At 48.5% G+C, this 21876-nt stretch overlaps 1 protein-coding gene across 1 annotated transcript in view; it reads left to right on the forward strand.

Moving 5' to 3' along the window:
- LOC138447881 (mitochondrial adenyl nucleotide antiporter SLC25A23-like) overlaps positions 1–21876 on the forward strand; it is a 538577-nt gene that overhangs the window by 504870 nt on the left and 11831 nt on the right. Inside the window, exon 8 of the mRNA XM_069604353.1 lies at positions 211–378. Within this exon, the coding sequence (XP_069460454.1) occupies positions 211–378 (168 nt within the window). The remainder of the gene's footprint in view (positions 1–210; positions 379–21876) is intronic.

Consider the following 21876-nt stretch of genomic DNA (forward strand, 5'->3'; position numbering starts at 1 on the left):
TTTGCACAGAGTTTGTGCCAGACTGCCCAGAGATCATTCCAGTTGCCTTGTGTCCATGTCACTGCATCAAAGGGCACGCTGCGGATTGATCTGCTGTTTCATGGCTAGGCATGGGACATTCTGCTCTTGGGTCTGTCTGGTGTGGCAGAATGTCAGCCTGCGGGTGTTGTGCCTTTGTATTCCTGCTAACCACTCTCTCCCCCTTCACAGGTGCTGAAGACCCGACTAGCACTACGCAAGACTGGTCAATATGCAGGGATGGCAGACTGTGCCAAGCAGATCCTGAGGAAGGAAGGCTTGCGTGCCTTCTCGAAGGGCTACCTGCCCAACATGCTGGGCATCATCCCATATGCCGGCATTGACCTGGCGGTGTATGAGGTGAGTGCGTCTGCCGTGATAGCCGCTCTGGCTTTGGATGGGTTCAGTGTAGAGCTGCAAGCGGTGACTGCTCTTGGACTAGTGCTGTCCTGTGTATGGGATCACTGTATCAGACACCGCTCTGGCTTTGGTTGGGTTCACTGTAGAGCTGCAAGCGGTGAATGCTCTTGGACTAGTGCTGTCCTGTGTATGGGATCACTGTATCAGACACCGCTCTGGCTTTGGATGGGTTCACTGTAGAGCTGCAAGCGGTGACTGCTCTTGGACTAGTGCTGTCCTGTGTATGGGATCACTGTATCAGACACCGCTCTGGCTTTGGATGGGTTCAATGTAGAGCTGCAAGCGGTGACTGCTCTTGGACTAGTGCTGTCCTGGGTATGGGATCACTGTATCAGACACTGCTCTGGCTTTGGATGGGTTCATTGTAGAGCTGCAAGTGGTGACTGCTCTTGGACTAGTGCTGTCCTCTGTATGCGATCACTGTGTTAGACACCGCCCTGCCTATCTATGGTGCTGTCCTGTGTATGGGATCACTGTGTCAGACACCGCCCTGCTTATCTATGTTGCTGTCCTGTGTATGGGATCACTGTGTCAGACACCGCCCTGCCTATCTATGGTGCTGTCCTGTGTATGGGATCACTGTGTCAGACACCACCCTGCCTATCTATGGTGCTGTCCTCTGTATGCTATCACTGTGTTAGACACCGCCCTGCCTATCTATGGTGCTGTCCTGTGTATGGGATCACTGTGTCAGACACCGCCCTGCTTATCTATGTTGCTGTCCTGTGTATGGGATCACTGTGTCAGACACCGCTCTGCCTATCTATGGTGCTGTCCTCTGTATGGTATCACTGTGTCAGACACCGCCCTGCCTATCTATAGTGCTGTCCTCTGTATGGGATCACTGTGTCAGACACCGCCCTGCTTATCTATGTTGCTGTCCTGTGTATGGGATCATGTGTCAGACACCGCCCTGCCTATCTATGGTGCTGTCCTCTGTATGCTATCACTGTGTTAGACACCGCCCTGCCTATCTAAGGTGCTGTCCTGTGTATGGGATCACTGTGTCAGACACCGCCCTGTGTATCTATGGGGTTAGTGTATCTATTGTGGCTGTGTATAGGGACTCTGCATCTGACATGGACTCTCATTATGCTGTGTAAGTTGCCTGCACTATCACTGACCTGGCAGTGAATGAGGTAGTGCCTTTGTCATGAGTGCTGTCCTTGTGTCTGCAAGTGGGCACTGAACTAATGCAGAGTTATCACATGTTGTTGGTAGGTCACCGTAGTACAAATTGCTTTCTAGATTTTGAAGTAGGCATTGACATGGATGTTAATGTTAATGTTAATGTTAAAGGACATTTGTACCGTGCACTATCGCCACCGGAGTGGTCCCCTGGCGCACTGGTGGCTTTGAAAGAGGAAGGGAGAGGAGTTAGTGGGAGGAAGCAGGAAAAGTGCAAGAGAGCAGTGATGTGCTGTTGGCGGCTTCAGCCCGGTGGGTTTGTTGGCTGGGTCTGGGGTGTTTGCGGCCGGTAGTCGTTGTGTACTGTTGTGCGAGTCTATGTGTGTTTTTGTTTTGTTGTTGCAATGTAGTGAAGTTTGTGTGGTTTGTTGTGCTGTAGGTTTGTGGTTGTGTTTGGTTTGGAGTTTGAGAGATATATGCGGAGGGGGGAAATTGTTAGTGCAAATTGATTAGTTGGCATTTCTATTCTCACTTCAGGCGGTGGGCTTCGGCTTCTGTAGTCTCCTCATATGGGTTTCGGGAGCACCCCAGCGCCTCTGTCCTGATCTGGGTCCATTGGGCCTTGAAGGTCCCTTTCACATCTTGCCCCTTCCTCCCTCGCAGCCCTATCTGTCTTTCCTTCCCACTCATACGGCCAGTGCACCTGCCAATGTCCATAGCTCAGTTATTGTGATGTTTGATAATATCCCGACAGTTTCACAACACTGTGGTACCTGGTGGGAACTAAGGGGGGAGTGCGGGTGTTGGGTGGGGTTGTTGACTCCGTCTCCATGGGTGTCGCCTGAGTTCCACTCTATACTTGGTGTCACTCGTCCGGGTGCCATGGGAGCTACCCGGTCGGATCTGGGAGTTGTCCGTGTCCACTCTAGTTTAGTCATCCCTTTTCCTTTCTGTTTCGGTTTTCAGTTTGAGACTGTGGTGTTGAAGAGCCAGGTTTTTAGTAATTTCCTGAATTTTAGGTGATCTTTGGTGTTTCTTATTTCTTTTGGGTGAATAATTAGATTTCTGTATGAAGTGCCTGCTTCCCCCATCGGGTTCAGTCATGGAGCACAGAGGAGAAAGATTTGGCTCAGAATGTCTCAAGAACCAACTATATTCAACCTCATTGTTCACACAGTAGGTCACGTGGAAACCGCTGTGTGCTGGACTTTGAAAACTACACAGGCAGCACAAGTCCGAAGCTTTGTATCCCCAGGGCAGGTCGAATGTGATAATGTTTGTAAATATTGCTGAGAATTATATATTTCACCACTCTTAAGTGTTTTGGCAATACAAACACAACACTGTTTAATATTTGCCTGAGGTGTAATCAGCCCTGCAGATATGGTGTGCAGAAGCTACTTTTACTCCCAAACAATAGGCAAATACTCCCCAAAAAATGAAAATAGAGAGTAAAAATAATCGGCATGAAGAAGCTACTAATATTACTGCCTTATTGAAAGAAGTAAACATGTATCTTTTCATGTGCATAAATAACTAGGTGCAAATGAACTATTAATACAAAACGTTTCCGTTTTCCAGTTAAACCATTTTTAATCGCTTATAAAATACTCCCATTGGGAAATTCATTTACTTTTTTTGTCCCTAAAAAATCTTTTTACTTCCAACTTTAAAAAACAGCAAGTAAAATACTCCCAACTTCAAAATCTTATCTGGAGCCCTGGGTTTAATCGCTGCTTGCTACAACACAAACTCGGACCTGTGGGCCTACCGCAGTACCACAAGGGCATAACATGCACGACTTACAGAAGGGTTAAGCCCAAAACCCTTAAGTCAGGGGAGAACAAAATGGGGGTCCGGCTTGCAGTCATACATTTGAAAAAAAGAATGTGAACTGAACTCTAGGACGAGTAAAGGTGTGGGCAAAGTGTCAAAGAAATGAGAAATGTTGCCTGTTTTTCAGGGAGTCGTGCATTTCTGTCATACACCCGTGGGATCTGCTTCCAGGAGTTCAGCGTATTATTTGTCAGTCGAGGATTCGACAGAAGCCATGGATGAAGAGCCAGAGACTAAGCAGACCGATACTGGGTATAGGGAACTTGAGACTTCGAGGACTCGTAAAAAAGGAGGTGGAGACCATAATGGAACCACCTTCAGTCTAGCTACTTCACCTAGGCACCTGAGAGTGCACCATTGTCTGCAAAACCACCACTTAGAAAGTGATTGACGCAGCGGGACAGCATCAGTGAAAGTCTCGAAGCACAGAAAGTCAATTTCTTATTACTATAAGACACCAAGGTTGGAGAATACCAAAAAGGAGGAAAGAGGACGTAGCTATGCAAGGGTATAGGAGGGACACAAAACAAGTTATAGCTTCGAACAACTCCTAATCTAAATAGGACCTAATGTCCTGAGTCCAGGTTTTCCTATGCGAATATGGGGTGCTTGCATTCCTAACCACATGGCAGTAAAAGTGGGGGTAATTCCATTACCACCACTTTTCCCGCACCACCAAACTACAAGTTTGCCGGTGGGGTTTGACTGATTTACCTCCAGCCAGGAGCTGGAGGTAAATCAGGCCTCCGTCGGCAAAGAACAAGCAGTATTACCAGAAATTCCCCATTCCATGGAGTCCTATCGGACTGCATGGAATGGGGAATTACCGCAGTTGCCAGCACCTGTAAATTCCCAGTCATACTGAGATATCAGTCATCGGTAACGGTAACTCTGTTTGCCGGTATTCCTTTGGGATACCGGAAAACCTGTAATGACCCCGTGAGGATAATTAGATAAAGAGTTTGGTTCAACTTAACAAACATAAGAGATTGACAAGCAATATGTTGTCTACACAAGTACACATTCATTACTTATCAACACAGATACATTAAGTTAAAGCACTAAAAAGTAAACCAGCCGATGTATACACAGATACACGCACAGTTTGGTGTCCAAAATGGGACACAAATCTCACTTTAGAACTTAAATAATTTCAAAGGTAAAACTCTTATTGTGTGGGGGGGATTTTAGAGAAGATTATCATGGGCCTTTTAAAAGTAACTGATCTTAGTGAGTTCTGGTATGTCAGAAGAAGGAGGCGACAAAGAGGTGTCATTTCTACCTGTGATTTTATTCAAATAATAAACAAAAAAAGGCCTATCTAGCCCTACCAAAAAGGGTTTTTCCCTACCTAACTGAAATCTAGCTAGGGTGTTCATCGTCAGTGAGGTAGTCCAAATCAAAATAGTCTGCCCTCCATCCAAAATCTACCCTACGCTGAAGCTACCGCTAAAGATTGTAACAGCAAAACAAAAAGAGGTTCCAGGAGAATGAATCCCTTCTCCTGGAAAGGCCTTCTCAGCCGTAATAAAGATAGTTCCTGAGACGAGTATGATGAGTCTCTCGGGATTCTTGTTTCTACTGTTATCGTTACTTGGACGAGTATGATGAGTCTCTCGGGATTCTTGTTTCTACTGTTATTGTTACTGGGACGAGTATGATGAGTCTCTCGGGATTCTTGTTTCTACTGTTATCGTTACTTGGACGAGTATGATGAGTCTCTCGGGATTCTTGTTTCTACTGTTATCGTTACTTGGACGAGTATGATGAGTCTCTCGGGATTCTTGTTTCTACTGTTATCGTTACTTGGACGAGTATGATGAGTCTCTCGGGATTCTTGTTTCTACTGTTATTGTTACTGGGACGAGTATGATGAGTCTCTCGGGATTCTTGTTTCTACTGTTATCGTTACTTGGACGAGTATGATGAGTCTCTCGGGATTCTTGTTTCTACTGTTATCGTTACTTGGACGAGTATGATGAGTCTCTCGGGATTCTTGTTTCTACTGTTATCGTTACTGGGACGAGTATGATGAGTCTCTCGGGATTCTTGTTTCTACTGTTATCGTTACTTGGACGAGTATGATGATTCTCTCGGGATTCTTGTTTCTACTGTTATCTTTACTTGGACGAGTATGATGAGTCTCTCGGGATTCTTGTTTCTACTGTTATCGTTACTGGGACGAGTATGATGAGTCTCTCGGGATTCTTGTTTCTACTGTTATCGTTACTGGGACTAGTATGATGAGTCTCTCGGGATTTTTGTTTCTACTGTTATCGTTACTGGCACGAGTATGATGAGTCTCTCGGGATTCTTGTTTCTACTGTTATCGTTACTTGGACGAGTATGATGAGTCTCTCTGGATTCTTCTTTCTACTGTTATCGTTACTGGGACGAGTATGATGAGTCTCTCGGGATTCTTGTTTCTACTGTTATCGTTACTTGGACGAGTATGATGAGTCTCTCGGGATTCTTGTTTCTACAGTTATCGTTACTGGGACGAGTATGATGATTCTCTCGGGATTCTTGTTTCTACTGTTATCGTTACTGGGACGAGTATGATGAGTCTCTCGGGATTCTTGTTTCTACTGTTATCGTTACTTGGACGAGTATGATGAGTCTTTCGGGATTCTTGTTTCTACTGTTATCGTTACTTGGACGAGTATGATGAGTCTCTCGGGATTCTTGTTTCTACTGTTATCGTTACTGGGACGAGTATGATGAGTCTCTCGGGATTCTTGTTTCTACTGTTATCATTATTGGGACGAGTATGATGAGTCTGTCAGGATTCTTGTTTCTACTGTTATCGTTACTGGGGCGAGTATGATGAATCTCTCTGTATTTGTGTGTAAGGTTTTGCCAACCTCACACCAACCCTCCAACTTCCCACCACCTACCAGGTTGATTGTGGCAGCCGTGGTGGACCCAGAGGTACAGACTCAGGTAGGGTGCCCATTATGTTTTTACCACTCAGTAATGGCGTCAATTCTATTTCTGGTCACTTACGGAGTCACAGGCAGTGCATCAGTGATCCGCTACTTCAAGCAGCGGCATTCGGCTGAACATGTCTTCTATTCCGGCTGCAGCGGGTAACCCTTGTCCCTTCAAGGCATCTATGATTCCTTTTCAGAAAGGATCAAGGGCCTCGTTCCAGGACGATGCATCCACGCTTCGTAAGCGGAAGGATTCCAGCATCTCATTTATGGGCAACTCATTAGGTAATTAGCACTCGCATTATTCAACTTCCCTCCTCCTAACACCCAGCAAGTGTGGAACGCTCACAAAGAACGTTGCGCTGAGCCTAGTGTGTTCCCTCAAGACACTTTGCTTCCAGAACTACCTCCTCCTTATGAATACACCGAACCCTTGGATTCTGATCTAATAGTAGTGCTCCATTATGTTTGAGAATTTATGTTAAACCCAGAGCATTTCCTTATGGATTGGATTGTCGCCACTATAGCAGACTGGCCCACCTTTTTCAGGAAAACACCAAATCAAGGGGAGCCAAGAGGGAGGGCACAGTAATATTCAGCCTCTAATATTCTCCTCTGTCTCACCCTGTGTGCAGTTGTACAAGCTCCAAGACCAAAACACTCCTGCACTACTGCAGCATTCTAACAGTACCAAGGAGGGGAGTAGCAAAGGGGATTTTGGTTATATAACCATACCCCCTTTTCTTTTCCAGCCTTGGTACCCTGTCATTTTGGTTATATAACCATACCCCCTTTTCTTTTCCAGCCTTGGTACCCTGTCTGCATGACTTCCGAAGGCCCACGTCTGTATCAATTCCCGACAGAATACAAGACCATTAATGACCTTCCCGAACCATGGGGACCCTGTTAAAAGAATCGGCAGAGTCCATGTTTAATCTACAGTCAGAAGTGAGCACTACTCGACAAGAAAATGCAGTCCTATTTCAAACAATAACTGTATTTCAGAACAAGGTTGACTCTATGATAAGTAAGAGTCCCATATTTGGTCCTTTGGTAACCACATCCCAGCCTAGCTGACAAAAGACTCCAAGCACCTCTAAGGCAATATTGACCCCAGCCACTCTTGCCGCTCCTGGTAAAAGCCCAGGCCCTAATATCCCTACCCCTCCTATGCCCAGTAAATACAGGGGAGACCCTAAAGAATTCAGAACCTTCATTACCTAGTGTAAAAAACACTTCCTGAATCGCCCTGCTCTCTATGCCTCGGACTTAGCCAAGGCGTCTTTTATCCTGTGTAATCTCGAATAGACAGCCTTATCTTGGGCTACACCGTTTATATATGCAAATGACCCCATCATTAACAGGTACAATGACTTTGTTGAGGCTTTACAGACCATGTTCGGCAGAAAGTATGTTGCCCAGTCAGAAAAAAGTTAATTGAGCGAATAAGGACCTACTATGGTGTATCACGCAGTTTCAGAATCTCGCCTGATGATGTTCAACTTACCCTCTTCTTAAAAGGGTTGAGATAGTGAAATACTCACACAGAGTCAAATAGTCACACTACCAGCCACCCTAAACGTATATGTTACCCTAGTAATCAGATTGGATCAGCGATGGTAGGATCGCAAGGGGCAACGCAAATGCTTGGAATGGAGAAGAACACCTGTTCCATTGGAGAGAGAGAAACCTCCTTCAGGGTCAGAGTGGGAACCCATGCAACTCAGTAGTAAACGAGGACCAGTTACCCCCGAAGAATGAGAAAGGTGAAGAAAAGGAAACTTGCGCCTTTATTGTGGTAGCCATGACCACCCAGTTCAAATCTGCCAGAAAAGACCTCTACCAAAGGGGGAAAACGGCAATGCTCGTCCATAGATGGAGGGACAAAGGCGAGCAATAAACCGGTCCCTCCACAAGTGAAAGCATCGACCGACTCTGTCACCCCTTCAAGGAGCTACTCGAGACCTAACAGACGTGATGGCGATGATTGACAGTGGAACCACAGACAGCTTCATTGATGTCACATTCGCATCCATCATATCAGTAGACAGATCCGATCTTATTTCAGGACCCATCATGCAACAAACCATACCACTAACCATGGTTTGCTCCCAACCCCATCATGAGGTCATCCGATTTGATACCATAGCAGCCCCTTACTGGCTGCAGTCTCATAACCCCTGGATCGATTGGAAGCACCATAAACTCACGGGTAAAGGAACAGGTTGTTCCCCTCTCTATCATGTCCCACACCAAGGGGAGAATGTTCCTTCTACATTACCAACTTGTGTAGCATTAACTCACATCCTGGGTCTAGCCCTTGTATTTAAGGACTTTGCCAATCTTTCCGATCTGATTGAAGCCAATAAATTACCAACACATCAGCAATACGACTGTGAGATTAAACTGTTCCTAGGAGCCCAAGCACCCTTTGGAAGGATTTATGCCCTCACCAAAAAAGCTAATGTAGTGTTAAAACAATACATGAAAGAAAACCTTGAGAAAGGATTCATCCGGCACACCACCTCCCCTGCTGGCGCACCCATATTCTTCATACCCAAGAAGGACGACACTGGACTTTGGCCATGTATTGATTACAGGCAGTTGAACGATATCATTATCAAGAATCGATGTCCTCTACCCTTCATTCAAGTTCTCCTGGATCAAGCACGACATAGCAGTATTTCCACTAAACTGGATTTACCGGGAGCTTATAACTTGATACGAGTAGCAGCAGGAGATGAGTGGAAGACCGCATTTCATAATAGATATGGGCACTATGAATATCTATTCATGCCCTGGGGGCTATGTAACGCCCCAGCGGCATTACAACATTTCCTGAACAATATATTCTGGGATATACTGGATGTTCCTGTAAATTCTATACTAGGTTGTTCTTACACCGTCCAAATTAAAAAAACACTGGGATAAAGTTGCAGTTCAGGATCCTTTTGAATGACTTAAATGATGCACTCTGTTACAGGAATTGTTACAGTTCAAGAGCTCTACAATGACTTTGAATAATGCACTCTGTGACGAGGAAAATAGCAGTTCAAGAGCCTTTACAATGTTTTAACTCCATGACGAGCAAGGTTTCAGTTTTAGCACTCCACTCTCATGCAGAGTCCTTATTCCCTTTCACTGAGTGTGGAAATCTTGAAGTTGTTGTGCACCACAACTGTTGAGGAGTTAACTACTTTCCTCTTAACGCGCATATGCGCTGATGCTGCTTATGTTTGCTTTGTTCGCAGAGAAGCTGTAAACTTGCTTCAGGGTAACGAACGGTTGCGAGCACTTGCCGCTTGAGCTCGCCTCCTGTGCCCCACATGCCTTCTAACCTCAAGCATTTTTGGAGCGAAACACAGCGTGGCACTAAAGGGACTTGCTCTGGTATTTTCGGAGGCTTCTGTTGCTCTTCTGAGCATGTGCACGTCCTGCGCATTGACTTTATAGAAGTCAGCGAAGCGCCGCTGTTCACACAAGTCTTTCAGCATACAAAATAAAGTGTTCTCACACTGCTGCTGCCGATCGGCAAGTAACTAAGTACAATATTTACAATTACTTCAAACAACACCGCAGTTGGCTAATTTGCTTTTTGTGGATTACTATGGCAATTACTCAATCTGTCTCTTTGAACTGGTACGCTCCCACCTTAGGACCTCTGATCTCCCGAAAATCTGCTAACACCAAAGTCTTCTTGCTTCTGTAGAAATTCTTCAGATCTCTAATTAGGCCTTAGTTAAGGAGCGTCAGAAAACATGACCAGTAACTGACATTCTTGTGTTGAAAGGCAGGTAGACAATCCAAAACACATTCTAAAGCATTGTTTGTTGAGCCAATCAAATTAGTTCACTGCCCTCCTTCTCCAGCATGGGGTCTGGCATGGACTCACAGGCTCATGAATATTCCCTGTCATCAAGCTGGGAATCCTGGGTAAAGCTGCAGGCGGAGGAGAAGGCCGAACTGTCCAAGAAGGCCCAGGCGGCACAGGATAAGTCTTAGTAGACGATAGAGCTAGTGGCAGCTGCTCTCTCGAAAGCTAAGGGAGCTGACCCTGAGACGGTTGCCCCCACAGCACAGAAGGTATCCCTCCCTCCAAGGCGCGAAGCCGCCGCTGTGACTTTGACTAGGTCTGCTGGCTCTCCCATCAGGGTGGAAAAAGGGATGGGGGGGCAAGGAGGCCCCAGATTAGTCTCAGGCTGACGAGGACCTGTAGTCCTTACACACGGTCCACGAGGATGTGGAAGAGGATGGCAGCGAAGACAAGCGATGAGGGTGCGGTCCTAGTGTTTCGATCACGCCAACTCTGCCGACGGATGTGTTTCTGGACATCCTATCAACCCTCCACACCTTGGTGTCGGAGATCCAGAAGAGAATGCCACGCGGGCTGGTTCCAATGGTCCCCCAGGCACCCGATTAGCCACCAGCGAAGAAGAGGAAGTGTCATCCAACGCCCCCATTTCAGCCTCCACATCCGTGTCTGCTCCCTGACCCCCAGCAGACCCAGGCACGGGTATGGGGACAGATACAGCCACGACGGACGACAACAATGATATTGTTGCAGTGGAGGGGCAGGTCCCGCCAACCTAGGGCATCCCCACTGGACGAGGTGGGGTTGTTTCATTCCATGATCGCCAGAGCCTCAGATTTGTTCCAGCTTGTGCCAGAGGAAACCAGGAAGGAGGGTTTCTTGTACCATTGACGCATGGCGTAGAGGAAGACAATCATGGCGGTACCCCTCCTGGATGACGTGTGGGAGGAGGGCCTGGCCCGCTTGAAGAACCTTTGCACGGCTCCAGCCAAATGGGATGGGTTGGAGAAGATGTACTGGGTGCCCAAATCTGCATCCAAGTGCCTGAGATCGCAACCATCGCCGTATACAGTGAAACGGTCAGCTACCCGTCATCATCATCTTCAGTCCCTCCGGACAGTGAGGGTAAGAAAACGGACGCCACGGGAAGGAAGGTGATTTACATTGCAGTGTCCACCCTCAAGGCGGGCAATGCACTGGCGATCCTAGCCAGGTATGACAGGGGGCTGTGGTACAAGATGGGTCCAATTCTGGAGTTCCTCCCAGATGACAAGAGGACGGAGGCAATTGCTCTCTTTCAGGAGGGGGAGGTAGCGTTTGAATCACGCCATCACAGTGGCACTGGACGTTGCCGACACAGGGTTCCGGCAGATGGGTAACGGTGTCTGCCTTTGTCGCCAAGGCTGGATGAAGGCTTTGAATTTCCTCCAGGAGGTCCAAGCAAAGGTACTAGACATGCCTTTTGACGGAGATAACCATTTCGGGAAGGTCATCAACGAGTGTAACGCTCACCTGATTCCCGTAGAGGCGCCGGTCTTGACTGGGCGTATACCGTATCTTCAAAGGTGATGTGTAACACACGGCTGGCTCTTTGGGCTGGACCTCTGTGCACTGTATGTCTGACTTGAAGGGTAAGATGTCTGCAGATAGAAAATATGGGATTAAGGAACTGGGTTATTGAATGTCTCTCTCTTCTTCCCTTTCTCTTCTCCTGTAGAACCCCAAAGGTTAACGCTCTCACCTTAGGTAAGTGAACGCCGTGCTCTCCATCTGCCTCGGGGCAGGGTGCTGTAACCAGTTTCTTCACTGGATAAGGGGAGCAGGCCTCTTGACTTCAGAGGACTGCTGTCCGTCGTTTACTGCACGAACGGTAAGTTTCGAGTAATTCTAATGTCTTTAAAGTCTTTAGTATTGATGTTTCTTGTTTTGCAGGGTTCCGGCGATGGCGGATGACGGGCTGAAGTGAGTTGAAGATGGAGCCCGTGTGATGAATAGAAGCGCCTGGAAGCACGTAAGTAAGCGCTTGTTGCCTGCTTCACGATGCGCTCTAACTGTCTTTTTATTTTGCAGGTACAAGTTCGGAGCGGCTGCAGGGTGCCGGAATACCCACTGGGTTAGATGTGGAAAGGAGTAATGGCACGTGAGTATTAAAGTTCCCCAATGTCTTTAAACGCACCTTGTTTTGTCTTTCAGATGCGGGATGCAGCGCCGAAGGCCTCCGGAGCGTGCGAAGAGTTGGTAAGCTTTTGTCTTTCAGATGCCGGAATGCAGTGTGAAGACCTCCGAAGCGCACGAAGAGTAGGTAAGCCTTTGTCTTTCAGATGCCGGAATGCAGCGCGAGGCGTTGCTGACAGCCGATGGACCAGGTAAGTGAAGAGCTGTCACTGAAGACCGTAATGCTAACCTGTTCTTTCTTGTCTTTATAGGTGTTGCTGAAGACTGGATTCAGGATGGTAAGCAATTTTCCTTAGGCCCAGGATCAGATGCAGAAGACACGATGAGCGTTCTGCTGCAGAGGATGCAGAATAACGCAAAGCAAGATTCATCCATCGGGTGTGGTTTAAATAGCCTCCTGTAGTGCTTAGGTGTCTCTTTCCACAGCCACGCCTAGGTAAGAAAAGAGTTCCTGCTTTCCAGAAGAGTTCCAGTGTTCTGAATCTAGGGAGTGGCTCCTGCCCCACCCAACAGGAAAAGTAGTTCCAAACAGAAGAGGATCAGAGGCTCAACTGGCAGGCAAGTAAGCAGCATGGTCTGCTGCAGGTAAATCCACCCAAGCATTATGAGCCCGGCGCTTCCAGCGCTGGGACTGGGCATATTTATGAGCCTGGTGCCACTGGCGCCAGGACTGGGTCCAAAAGGTCCCAATTGGGACTGGTTGGCACTCGGAACCTGGGTTATGGATCTGCTTCCAAGGGAGTTGGGAAAACCCTGACCTTTTGGAAGCAGAGATCATGACAACGAGTCCCTGCAGGCCAACAAGGTGGATATAGAGACCTCCTGTTCCCTTGGCACCCTCCAGGAAAACGACTCTTCTTTTCACTCCTCCAGAAAAAAGTCGGGCAGGTCTTGAAAAGGTTTCTCCTCATTGTACTGCTAGTTTTCCAGATCCACAACTCAGGAAGCCTACAGAGGCCGTTCGCAGCCCTACAGTGGCAGAGGACAGCATAGCCGTCGCCCGCAGGGCAGGGTACCGAAGCAAGCCTGAACCGACCAGGACGTCGGGGCCCCACCCGTGCCCCCACGTGGGAGGCCAGCTGATGAGGTTCATCAGTGAGTGGGAAAAGATCACCACCGACCGATGGGTGCTGGACGCTCTTGCCCTAGGACATACCCTGAATTTTCAGCACTGGATGTCCACGGATCCCTCCTATGGCCTGTCAGGAGCAGCACATCCCTCAGCTCTTAGAGGAGGTATGGGCCATGCTATGAAAAGGGGTGATAGAGCTGGTTTCACAGTGACTCCAAGGCTCTGGAGTCTATTCCAGATACTTTTTGGTCAGAAAAAAGACACATCCTAGACCTACGACATCTGAACAAGAACCTCAAGTCTCTGAAATTCAGGATGGTCACGTTGCAACACATGCTCGGGCCACTGTAAAGAGGGGATTTCTTGACGTCGCTGGACTTAGAGGATGCCTACTTCCACGTCCCCATTCACAGAAAACACTGAAAGTTTCTACGCTTCATAGTGCAGGGACAGCACTGCCCATTCAAGACCCTACCCTTGGGCTTGAAGTCGGCCCCCAGGGTGTTCACAAAGTGCCTGGCACCAGTGGCGGTCCATCTGCGTCTATGGGGGATGCACGTATACCCATACCTCGACGACTGGCTCATCTGAGCCCGCTCATGAGTGTTGGCTGTCGAACACACAGAGGCGGCCGTCAAGCTGCTGACAGATCTAGGATTCTCCATCAATTATCCAAAGTCCTGCTTGACACCATCGCAGAACGGCCAGTTCCTGGGAGCCAGACTCAATACAGTGTCCTACCTGGAGCAGAGGGTAGCAGCCATTTAGGGGAAGGTGCAGCAGCTGTTGTCGATGAAGGCGGACCCGGTGCGGACCATCAAGACGCTGGTCGGCATGATGTTGTCCTGCATCTACCTCATCTGGCTCAGCAGGTTACAGATACAACCTCTTCAGGAGTTCCTGGACACTCGCTGGATACAAGTGTCCAGACGCTTCCCTGGAAGGCTGGGGAGCCCACACCAGGCATCTGCACACCGGAAGCCTGTGGCTGCCAGAGGAGAAGGATCTCCATATCAACATTCGGAGCTACGGCAAGTGTTCTGGGCCCTCAAGTCATTCCTCCCGTCTCTCAAGGGCAAGGTGGTGAGGATCTTCACGGACAACACTACAACAGTGTTCTACATCAGGAAACGGGGGCACTCGATCCCCGGCGCTCTCCAGGGAAGCGCAGGACTTGGGTCGCTGGGCTGTTGGACAAGAAATGTTCCTCATCCCTCTTCACCTAGTGGGAGTCAAGAACACTATTGCGGACTCTCTCAGTAGGGAAGTATGCCACGAGTCGGAACTTCGGCAGGACCAGGTGGACCACATCTTCGCCAAGTGGGGTAGGACCCAGATCAATCTGTTTGCGACAGCGATGAACTCCAAATCTCAGAGGTTTGCCAGCAGATTTCACCATCCGAGGAGCCTGGGAGACCCGTTCTCCTTCCCTTGGGAAGGGATGTTTCTGTATGATTTTCCTCCGTTGCCTCCCCTGATACAAGTCATCACCACACTCAGATAGTGTCAGTGCAAGGTGATACTCAATGCCCCGGAGTGGCCGAGGCAGATTTAGGATCTGGACCTTCTCAGCCTGTCAGCGGCGCCTCCTGTTAAGCAATCAGCGGTCCCGGATCTTCTCAGCAGAGAAGGAGGTGCAATCATGCATCACAACCAAGGATCACTTGGCTCCTGCAGCCCTAGAGTTTGGAGGATATGAATTGTCTGTGGACTGCAGGGATGTCCTCGCCAATGCCAGGGTGTCGTCGACTTTGAAGTGCTACAGTCAAAAGTGGAAGCGTTTCGCTACATGGTGCCAGTCGCAGAAGATTACCCCTCTGGGGGTCACGGCCCCGCAGATTCTTCCTTACTTGCTATCCTTGGCCATGGCTCTCCTGGCACACGCCTCGATCAAGGTACATCTGGTGGCTATCTCCTGCTACACTACGTTTTCAGGAACGTCTTCACTTTGGTCTCATCAACTCGTCAAGGAGTTCCTCAATGGACTTTTTTCTCAATCTTTCCCGCCAGTGAAGGCTCCTGCCCCTCCATAGGAACTCAACATGGTTCTGACGAAGCTCATGGAGGCCCCTTCGAGCCCATGCATCAGGTCCCTCTAAAGTTCCTCTCGTGGAAAACGGCTTTCCTTGTGGCAATCACCTACACCGAGAGGGTGGGTGAGATACAGGCCCTATCCTGCAAACAGCCATACCTGACTTTCTATGAATCGAGGGTGGTGCTGTGGACGCACCCCTCTTTCATGCCGAAGGTTCAGTCGGAATTCCACCTCAACGAACATTTGATGTTACCTGTTTTTTCCCTGAAACCTTTGTCACCGGCTGAAAGGGCCTTGCACTCGCCGGACGTTGCTTGTGCACTGAATTTCTACGTTTCACACACAAAGAGTTTTCAAAAGACTTCACAGCTGTTCATGAACTTTGGTCCTGTGAACCATGGGAAGGCCTTGTTGCTTCCATCTCAAGTTAGCTCTCTGGCTGCATCATGCACTGTCATCGGTTGGTGAACCGAATGCTGCCCGGCCGTCCGAGAGCCCACTCCACCAGAGCGATTGCTGGAGTGACGGCGTTCCTAGCTGGTGTGCCCCTGGACATCTGCAGGGCTGCTACGTGGAGGTCCACGCACACCTTCACGAAGTTCTACTGCATCGACAGGGATTCCAGGGAGGAGTCCAGAGTCGGCCATGCAGTGTTACACAACCTGTTCTCTTGAGGTGAGTTTGTTCCAGAGGTAAGAGTTAATTGCTTCTGTTGAGGCTTGCCACCTCCCGTGCATTCGTTATTCATGAGCATGGGAATCCATGCCAGACCCCATGCTGGAGAAGGAACAAGAACCATCCTTCCTCTCATTCAAACATGGAATAAAAAACTGGCTAATTAACAAACCTCTCCAATAAGGCCCCACCCATCTACCGTGCTGCCACACGTGTGTCTCCACTCGTTGTTACCTATTCCCTTGCACTTATCTGTAAATGCAATTTCTTGTCTGCATACCATCTGTAACCGCTGGTCACACAATTTGCCCTGTTTGATTCTGTATCCCTATGCATGTAACGTTTAAGCCTTGTCCAGCGCCCAGCTACCTCATGGTTCGGTGCGCTTTATAAATCATAAACAAATACAAATACTTACCTGTAACTATTGTTCTCCAGCATGGGTCTGGCATGGATTCACATGCGAACTCCCCCTCCGTCCCCTCTGCAGCTCTTCCTGGTCATACTGTCACTTTACGTGCTACCAAATCTGAAGATGGCTGCCAGAGGAGGGGCTTAGGGAGAGGACTGTCATTGGATGGGGGCAGTATGACCCAGAGGACAGTGATTGATTTAGAGGAGGAATACAGTTTGTAAGTGAAAGTGAAACTGTTTTTCTTTTTACTGAGTATTCCCAGCCTGACGACGGGGAATATTCATCAGCATGTGAACCCATGCCAGAACCATGCTGGAGAACAATAGTTCCAGGTAAGTAACTTGTTCCATATTGACTTGGGATTCTACACTAGCCTTAATTAAGAGGCCTAACTGCAAATGCCCAAACTCTATCTTTAAATGCCACATCTGACATGAAGCCCTTCCAAAACACCTTCCAATCCTACGAATAACTACTGGCCACCTGCAGGGCCTGACACCCACTAAAACCATCAGGTAGGTGCCGGGTGTATACGGAGCAGGCCCAGACACCGGAGTGGCCCTGGGACAGAGGGCGATCAAAGCCAGCACCCCTGCTAAAACCACTAGGCGGGTGTCTGGGAAAATACCGAGGTGGCCTGCGGCTGATTGGAGTCCGAGCTCAGAGCACTAGCGGGAGCTTGCTTGAAGGCACTCGGGACCAACAACACCAAGTCAGCGCATGAGCTCTCCCATCATAGGGGGGAGCCATAAGACTAGGAAAGTATGGAGTACTGACACCGGGGGACTAGAGTTGGCGAGCAGCCCCTACAAATCTCACACAGGGGCATCATAGCAGCGGGAGTGACTGGCTGTCAAAGAGGGGATGGTGCAGGGGGTTTGTAGGTATGTGGACCTGGCATCAAGTGGAGGAGAGGCCACAAGCAGCAGGAGAGACCCCTTGTGAGGAAGGAGGGGCTGGATATGACAGCAAAGCCTAAGTGAGCCATGGGGAGCCCCGGATTGCTTAATCAGACCACGGGAGAGGATGGGGAGGGCCCTTGAATAAGAACATTAGAGCCACAGTGGACATGAGTCAAGGTGGACGCTTCACACTCTAAGGGGAATGAGCTGGGACTGGAGGAGACGGTGTAGTTGGAAGGGGCAGAGTGGATGGAAGATGTTTGGATGAAATAGAAGGAAGTGTGCCAGAGCATCGCTGGGGTAGGAGGTATAATCGTAAAGTGTGCTGGGATCTGCCATCGAGAGACAGGAGGAAACGATGGGACCCACGGTCAGAGAGCTGAGAGCGTGCCCTGAAACGAGAGTCAGGGTAAAGGCCTGCAATACCGTCCTTAAGAGCACCCCTGAGCCCTATCTGAATGTGCAGAATGTAATGGGACCACAAAGGAGAGGACAGGTGGAGAAGAGCAAAGCGCACGGCGTGAGGAAAAAGAAGTGCACCACCACACAAACCCAGATACGATTCGAGGGGGACCGAGGTTATGCTGCTAACGAAGGAAGACTTGGGCTCAGCACTGGCTAAATTTAAAAGTGACATCACAGAGACAGTCATGTCAGAGGCTGTGCATATTAAGGAGGATCTGTCTTAAGCAATAGCGGGGAACATGAAAGACATCGCGGGATTGGGAGACAGAATAATGGCTGTGATGGGGCAACTCATGGAAATGGTCAAGAAAGTCCCAGACTTGTCACAAAGCGAGCGCAGAGGAGAAAATACTGATGTTAGAAGAACAATGCGAGGACTGGGAAAACAGGTCGAGGAGGGAGAACATCAGAATCACAGATTTGAACGAGGGCATGGAAGGAATGGATTCAGAAGAATGCATTATTGGACTGTTTGAGGGAGTGGTGGATGATGGACAGAAGCAGAAAATGGAAATAGAAAAGGTGCACTGGGTGGGTAGAAGGAGGAATGGTCCAGGGGCAATCCCGCAAGACATTCTGGTGAAGCTGCACATATTTAAGGACAAGCAGAGGGTAATGAACACTGTAAAGCAACGAGGGAAAGTGCACATCAGAGGAAGCGAGGTCCAACTATTTGATGACCTGGCACAAGTGACATCAGCCAAATGGAGAGCGTTCAAGACTGTTATGAAAGCGCTCATAAGAAGGAGCCTAAAGTACAGTTGTCTCTTCCCGAAAAAGCTGAAGGGAAATGAAGAAAAGATTATTGGCAGAGTGTAGGAATGGATGAAGCTCTTGGGGATGATGTGACAGGAGGAAGAAAAGCCGACTGGAGAGACACAGAAGCGAGAAAAAGCCCAGAAGCAGCAATCATCCTGTGCAGGTGGAGGGGGACTGCAAATGCTTTAGGCTCACAGTGGCAGTATAGATGGGGAACACAATGAGAATTGGTGTCAGCATCAATAACAGTAATGGAAAGATTGCTTGGGGGATTCTAGGTGGCTTGGTCTTATCTTGAGTGGCTGCAGGGACTAAATGAGGCCACAGATGGAATGTTCTGCCAGTCCCCATTCAGATGATTCTGGGTGGCTTGGCAACCATCGCCATCTCTTCTCAGCTGCCTTCTGCGTGGTTGTGTTTAATCAGTAACATGCTTTATAGTTTGGAGTGGTCTGTGATGAGGGTTAGTTCTGTGTAGTGGTGCCATGTGCCAGCCCATGCAGGGGCACTATGTGCTTGTGGGTTTCCAGCCCTGAAGTTCGCCAGTGGCAGTGCTGGACGTTGGTTGTGTATGATGGTTCTGGATGTAGTTTGTAGACCCAAGGTGGGGCAGGTAGCGCTCCAGCGTGGCCGGCTGGAGACCAGCTGGTGGCAGTGGGTGGTGGAATGTGTTGTGTGATGTCTTGGTGGTTGTGGTTCGTTGCAATGTTAGTGTGGGACCGCTGCCTGAATTTTAGTTAAGCCTGGTTGGACAACCACTGACCCTGCTGGTTGAGCAGATGTGCATGTATGTGTGTGATTGTGGTGTGTGTGGCGTGCAGTCCCGTTGTATAAGTGCATCTTGCGTGGTGGAACCAGCCATACAGATAAGGGGTGTATCGGCCACTTTTACTCCCCAAAAATAGGCAAACAATCCTCAAAAATGAAAATAGGGAATAAAAATACTCCCAACAAATATTAAGAAACAGACACTTAGTACGTTGTACCCCTGCAATCACCCAAACAGTTCCATGGATAGGGTTGGACCAGTAGTGCACGTTTAACTTGAGAAGGAAACTACTATTATTGCTGCATGATTGAAAGGAGTAAACATGCATATTTTAATGAGCAAAATAACTAGGCACAAATAAATAATTATTAAACATCTTTTCCAGTTAAAACATTTTTACCCACTTATATACTCCCATTGGGAAATGGCCTTACATTTGTACTCCCCAAAAAATCATTTTAATCCCAATTAAAATAAATAGGGAGTACACTACTCCCACTTAAATGTTATCTGGAGCACTGGGTGGAACGGAAGGAGGTGTGCTATGATTGGGTTCCTTGCTTGGCCCTGCTCCCTGAATGCATGGTGTGATGTATGTCATGAATGGAATGTTCTGAGAGTGACTGGAATGTTTGTGGTTGAATGTAATTCCACCCAGGGCAGTTGAAAGATGTTGCCTTGATTGTGGGAGCCAATGGGCTCTCCTCTGTGCTTCTTATCTCCTGGTGTACCTGTATATCCTGTGAAGAAGGAGAGGTCCCACTGCCCGCCCAGGAGTCATTCCACCACCCAGGGCAAGGAAAGCCTGCGAGTGCCTGTGTGCCTGTCTCCCGTGTTGTGTTCTCAGCGTAAGGAGAGTTGCCCAAGGTTAGCATGGCGCCTCCAAGATGGGGGCCAGAAGTGAAAAAGAAAATGGAACTGCACTCCTGACTATATGGAGGGAAGCTAAGGTTCTACGGCGGAATAGATTGTCATATGGAGCTCCTGTGTTGGAGTTTGATGAAGGTGCAGCTGATGCCTCGGAGTGCCATGTGTGAACTTCGCACCTGTCCCATGGAGTGGATGGCACCTTAGCTTCGGTGCCGTGGGGGGCATCCGCACCGGCAGCCGTTGCAGCGTTTGTAGGGGGCGAAGATCCTTTCCCCCTTGAGGCATGTCTGCAAGTGGTGACGTCACTGGGCTGGTGAGTGTGTTGATGATCTTCCCCAGTGTTCGGAGAGCTGATGGAGGTGACGTGGGAATCCCAGCATTACAGAAGGGCACGCTCGTCGCAGCAATGAAGTACTTGCTTCAGTTTATGTGCGGCATCTTGACGGCCACGGGACAGCTGGAATATGAGGATTGGAGTGCCAGCTGCAGTTTGCCGCCAGAGGTGCTGTGGTATGGGGAAGTACTGTTCCTTCTCAATCCGAAGGACGAACATAAGCATGTTTTTGTTTTGCTGTGATGTTCAGCGCGGGTTAGTGCACTGCAACATTTGTTGCTCGCAAGATGACATGTGAGTCGGGGCGCTCTGCTTGGCGGTAGGCTGGGCTGCCTTTACCAGTGGGGTGCCCTTGAACGCAACAAGTTTGAGGATTTGTAGGTTGACTGATGCTGCCTGGCACAGCATGGACTTATGGACTGGACATTTAAGGATATGAGTTCTGTCAAATATCTAGTTGTAGGTCTTTTCAGCAAGGACTGTTATCATTAAGTTAATTCCAATGGAAAGTAATTTTCACTATTGAATTTGTGGGTGCGTTTATTGTTCACTTACTGAATGAATTGTATATTCATTTGTGCACTTTATTGCGCTGCACTGTGTGTAGATGCTGTAGTTGGAGTATGGCATGAGTATGGCATGACTTATTTAATGAAATGCATGTTTTGTGTGTGTGTCTTAGTGCTGTGGCATGTGTTTTGGTGATGATGCCACGCACTTTGGCAGGAATGTTAGGTGACATGCAACAATTGGTGTGCATGTACGTTTACGTACGTTTATGTGAGTGATGAGTTCTGGAGCTGTTGTCTTGCATTTTGCACATGAGTTTAGGATATGCAACACTTGGTTTGTGCATGTGTAGTTTTGCTGATGTGGTATGGGATGCCTTGTTCGGTCGAGTTGTTCGATGCTGCAGAGACACAGGCTTGGATGTGGGCTCTCTTCTTAGTGCGGACAGAGCGCCAGTATTGCTTTTGGAGCAGGCGGCAGGACAGTTTGTCAGAGGATACGCAAGAAGCTAGCCATTTCCTCTCAGCCACCCTGCACTTGCGTTTGAGAGTGACGAGGTCAGAGTCATACCATACGTCACACTTGGCTTTGGGCTTCAAGCGGATCTTCTCATGACAAGGGCAAGAACATCAAGAGTATCAGAGATAGAAGAGTGGAGCATGGAAAGGGCTGTGTCAGGATGTGAGTTAGCCAGAAGAGGAGGAGGGGGAGAGAAAGTGGTGGCCAAAGCCTCACCTGACACACACTTC

Source organism: Ambystoma mexicanum, chromosome 3q (assembly GCF_040938575.1).
Source record: "Ambystoma mexicanum isolate Mex_15411 chromosome 3q, UKY_AmexF1_1, whole genome shotgun sequence".
Taxonomy (NCBI): domain Eukaryota; kingdom Metazoa; phylum Chordata; class Amphibia; order Caudata; family Ambystomatidae; genus Ambystoma; species Ambystoma mexicanum.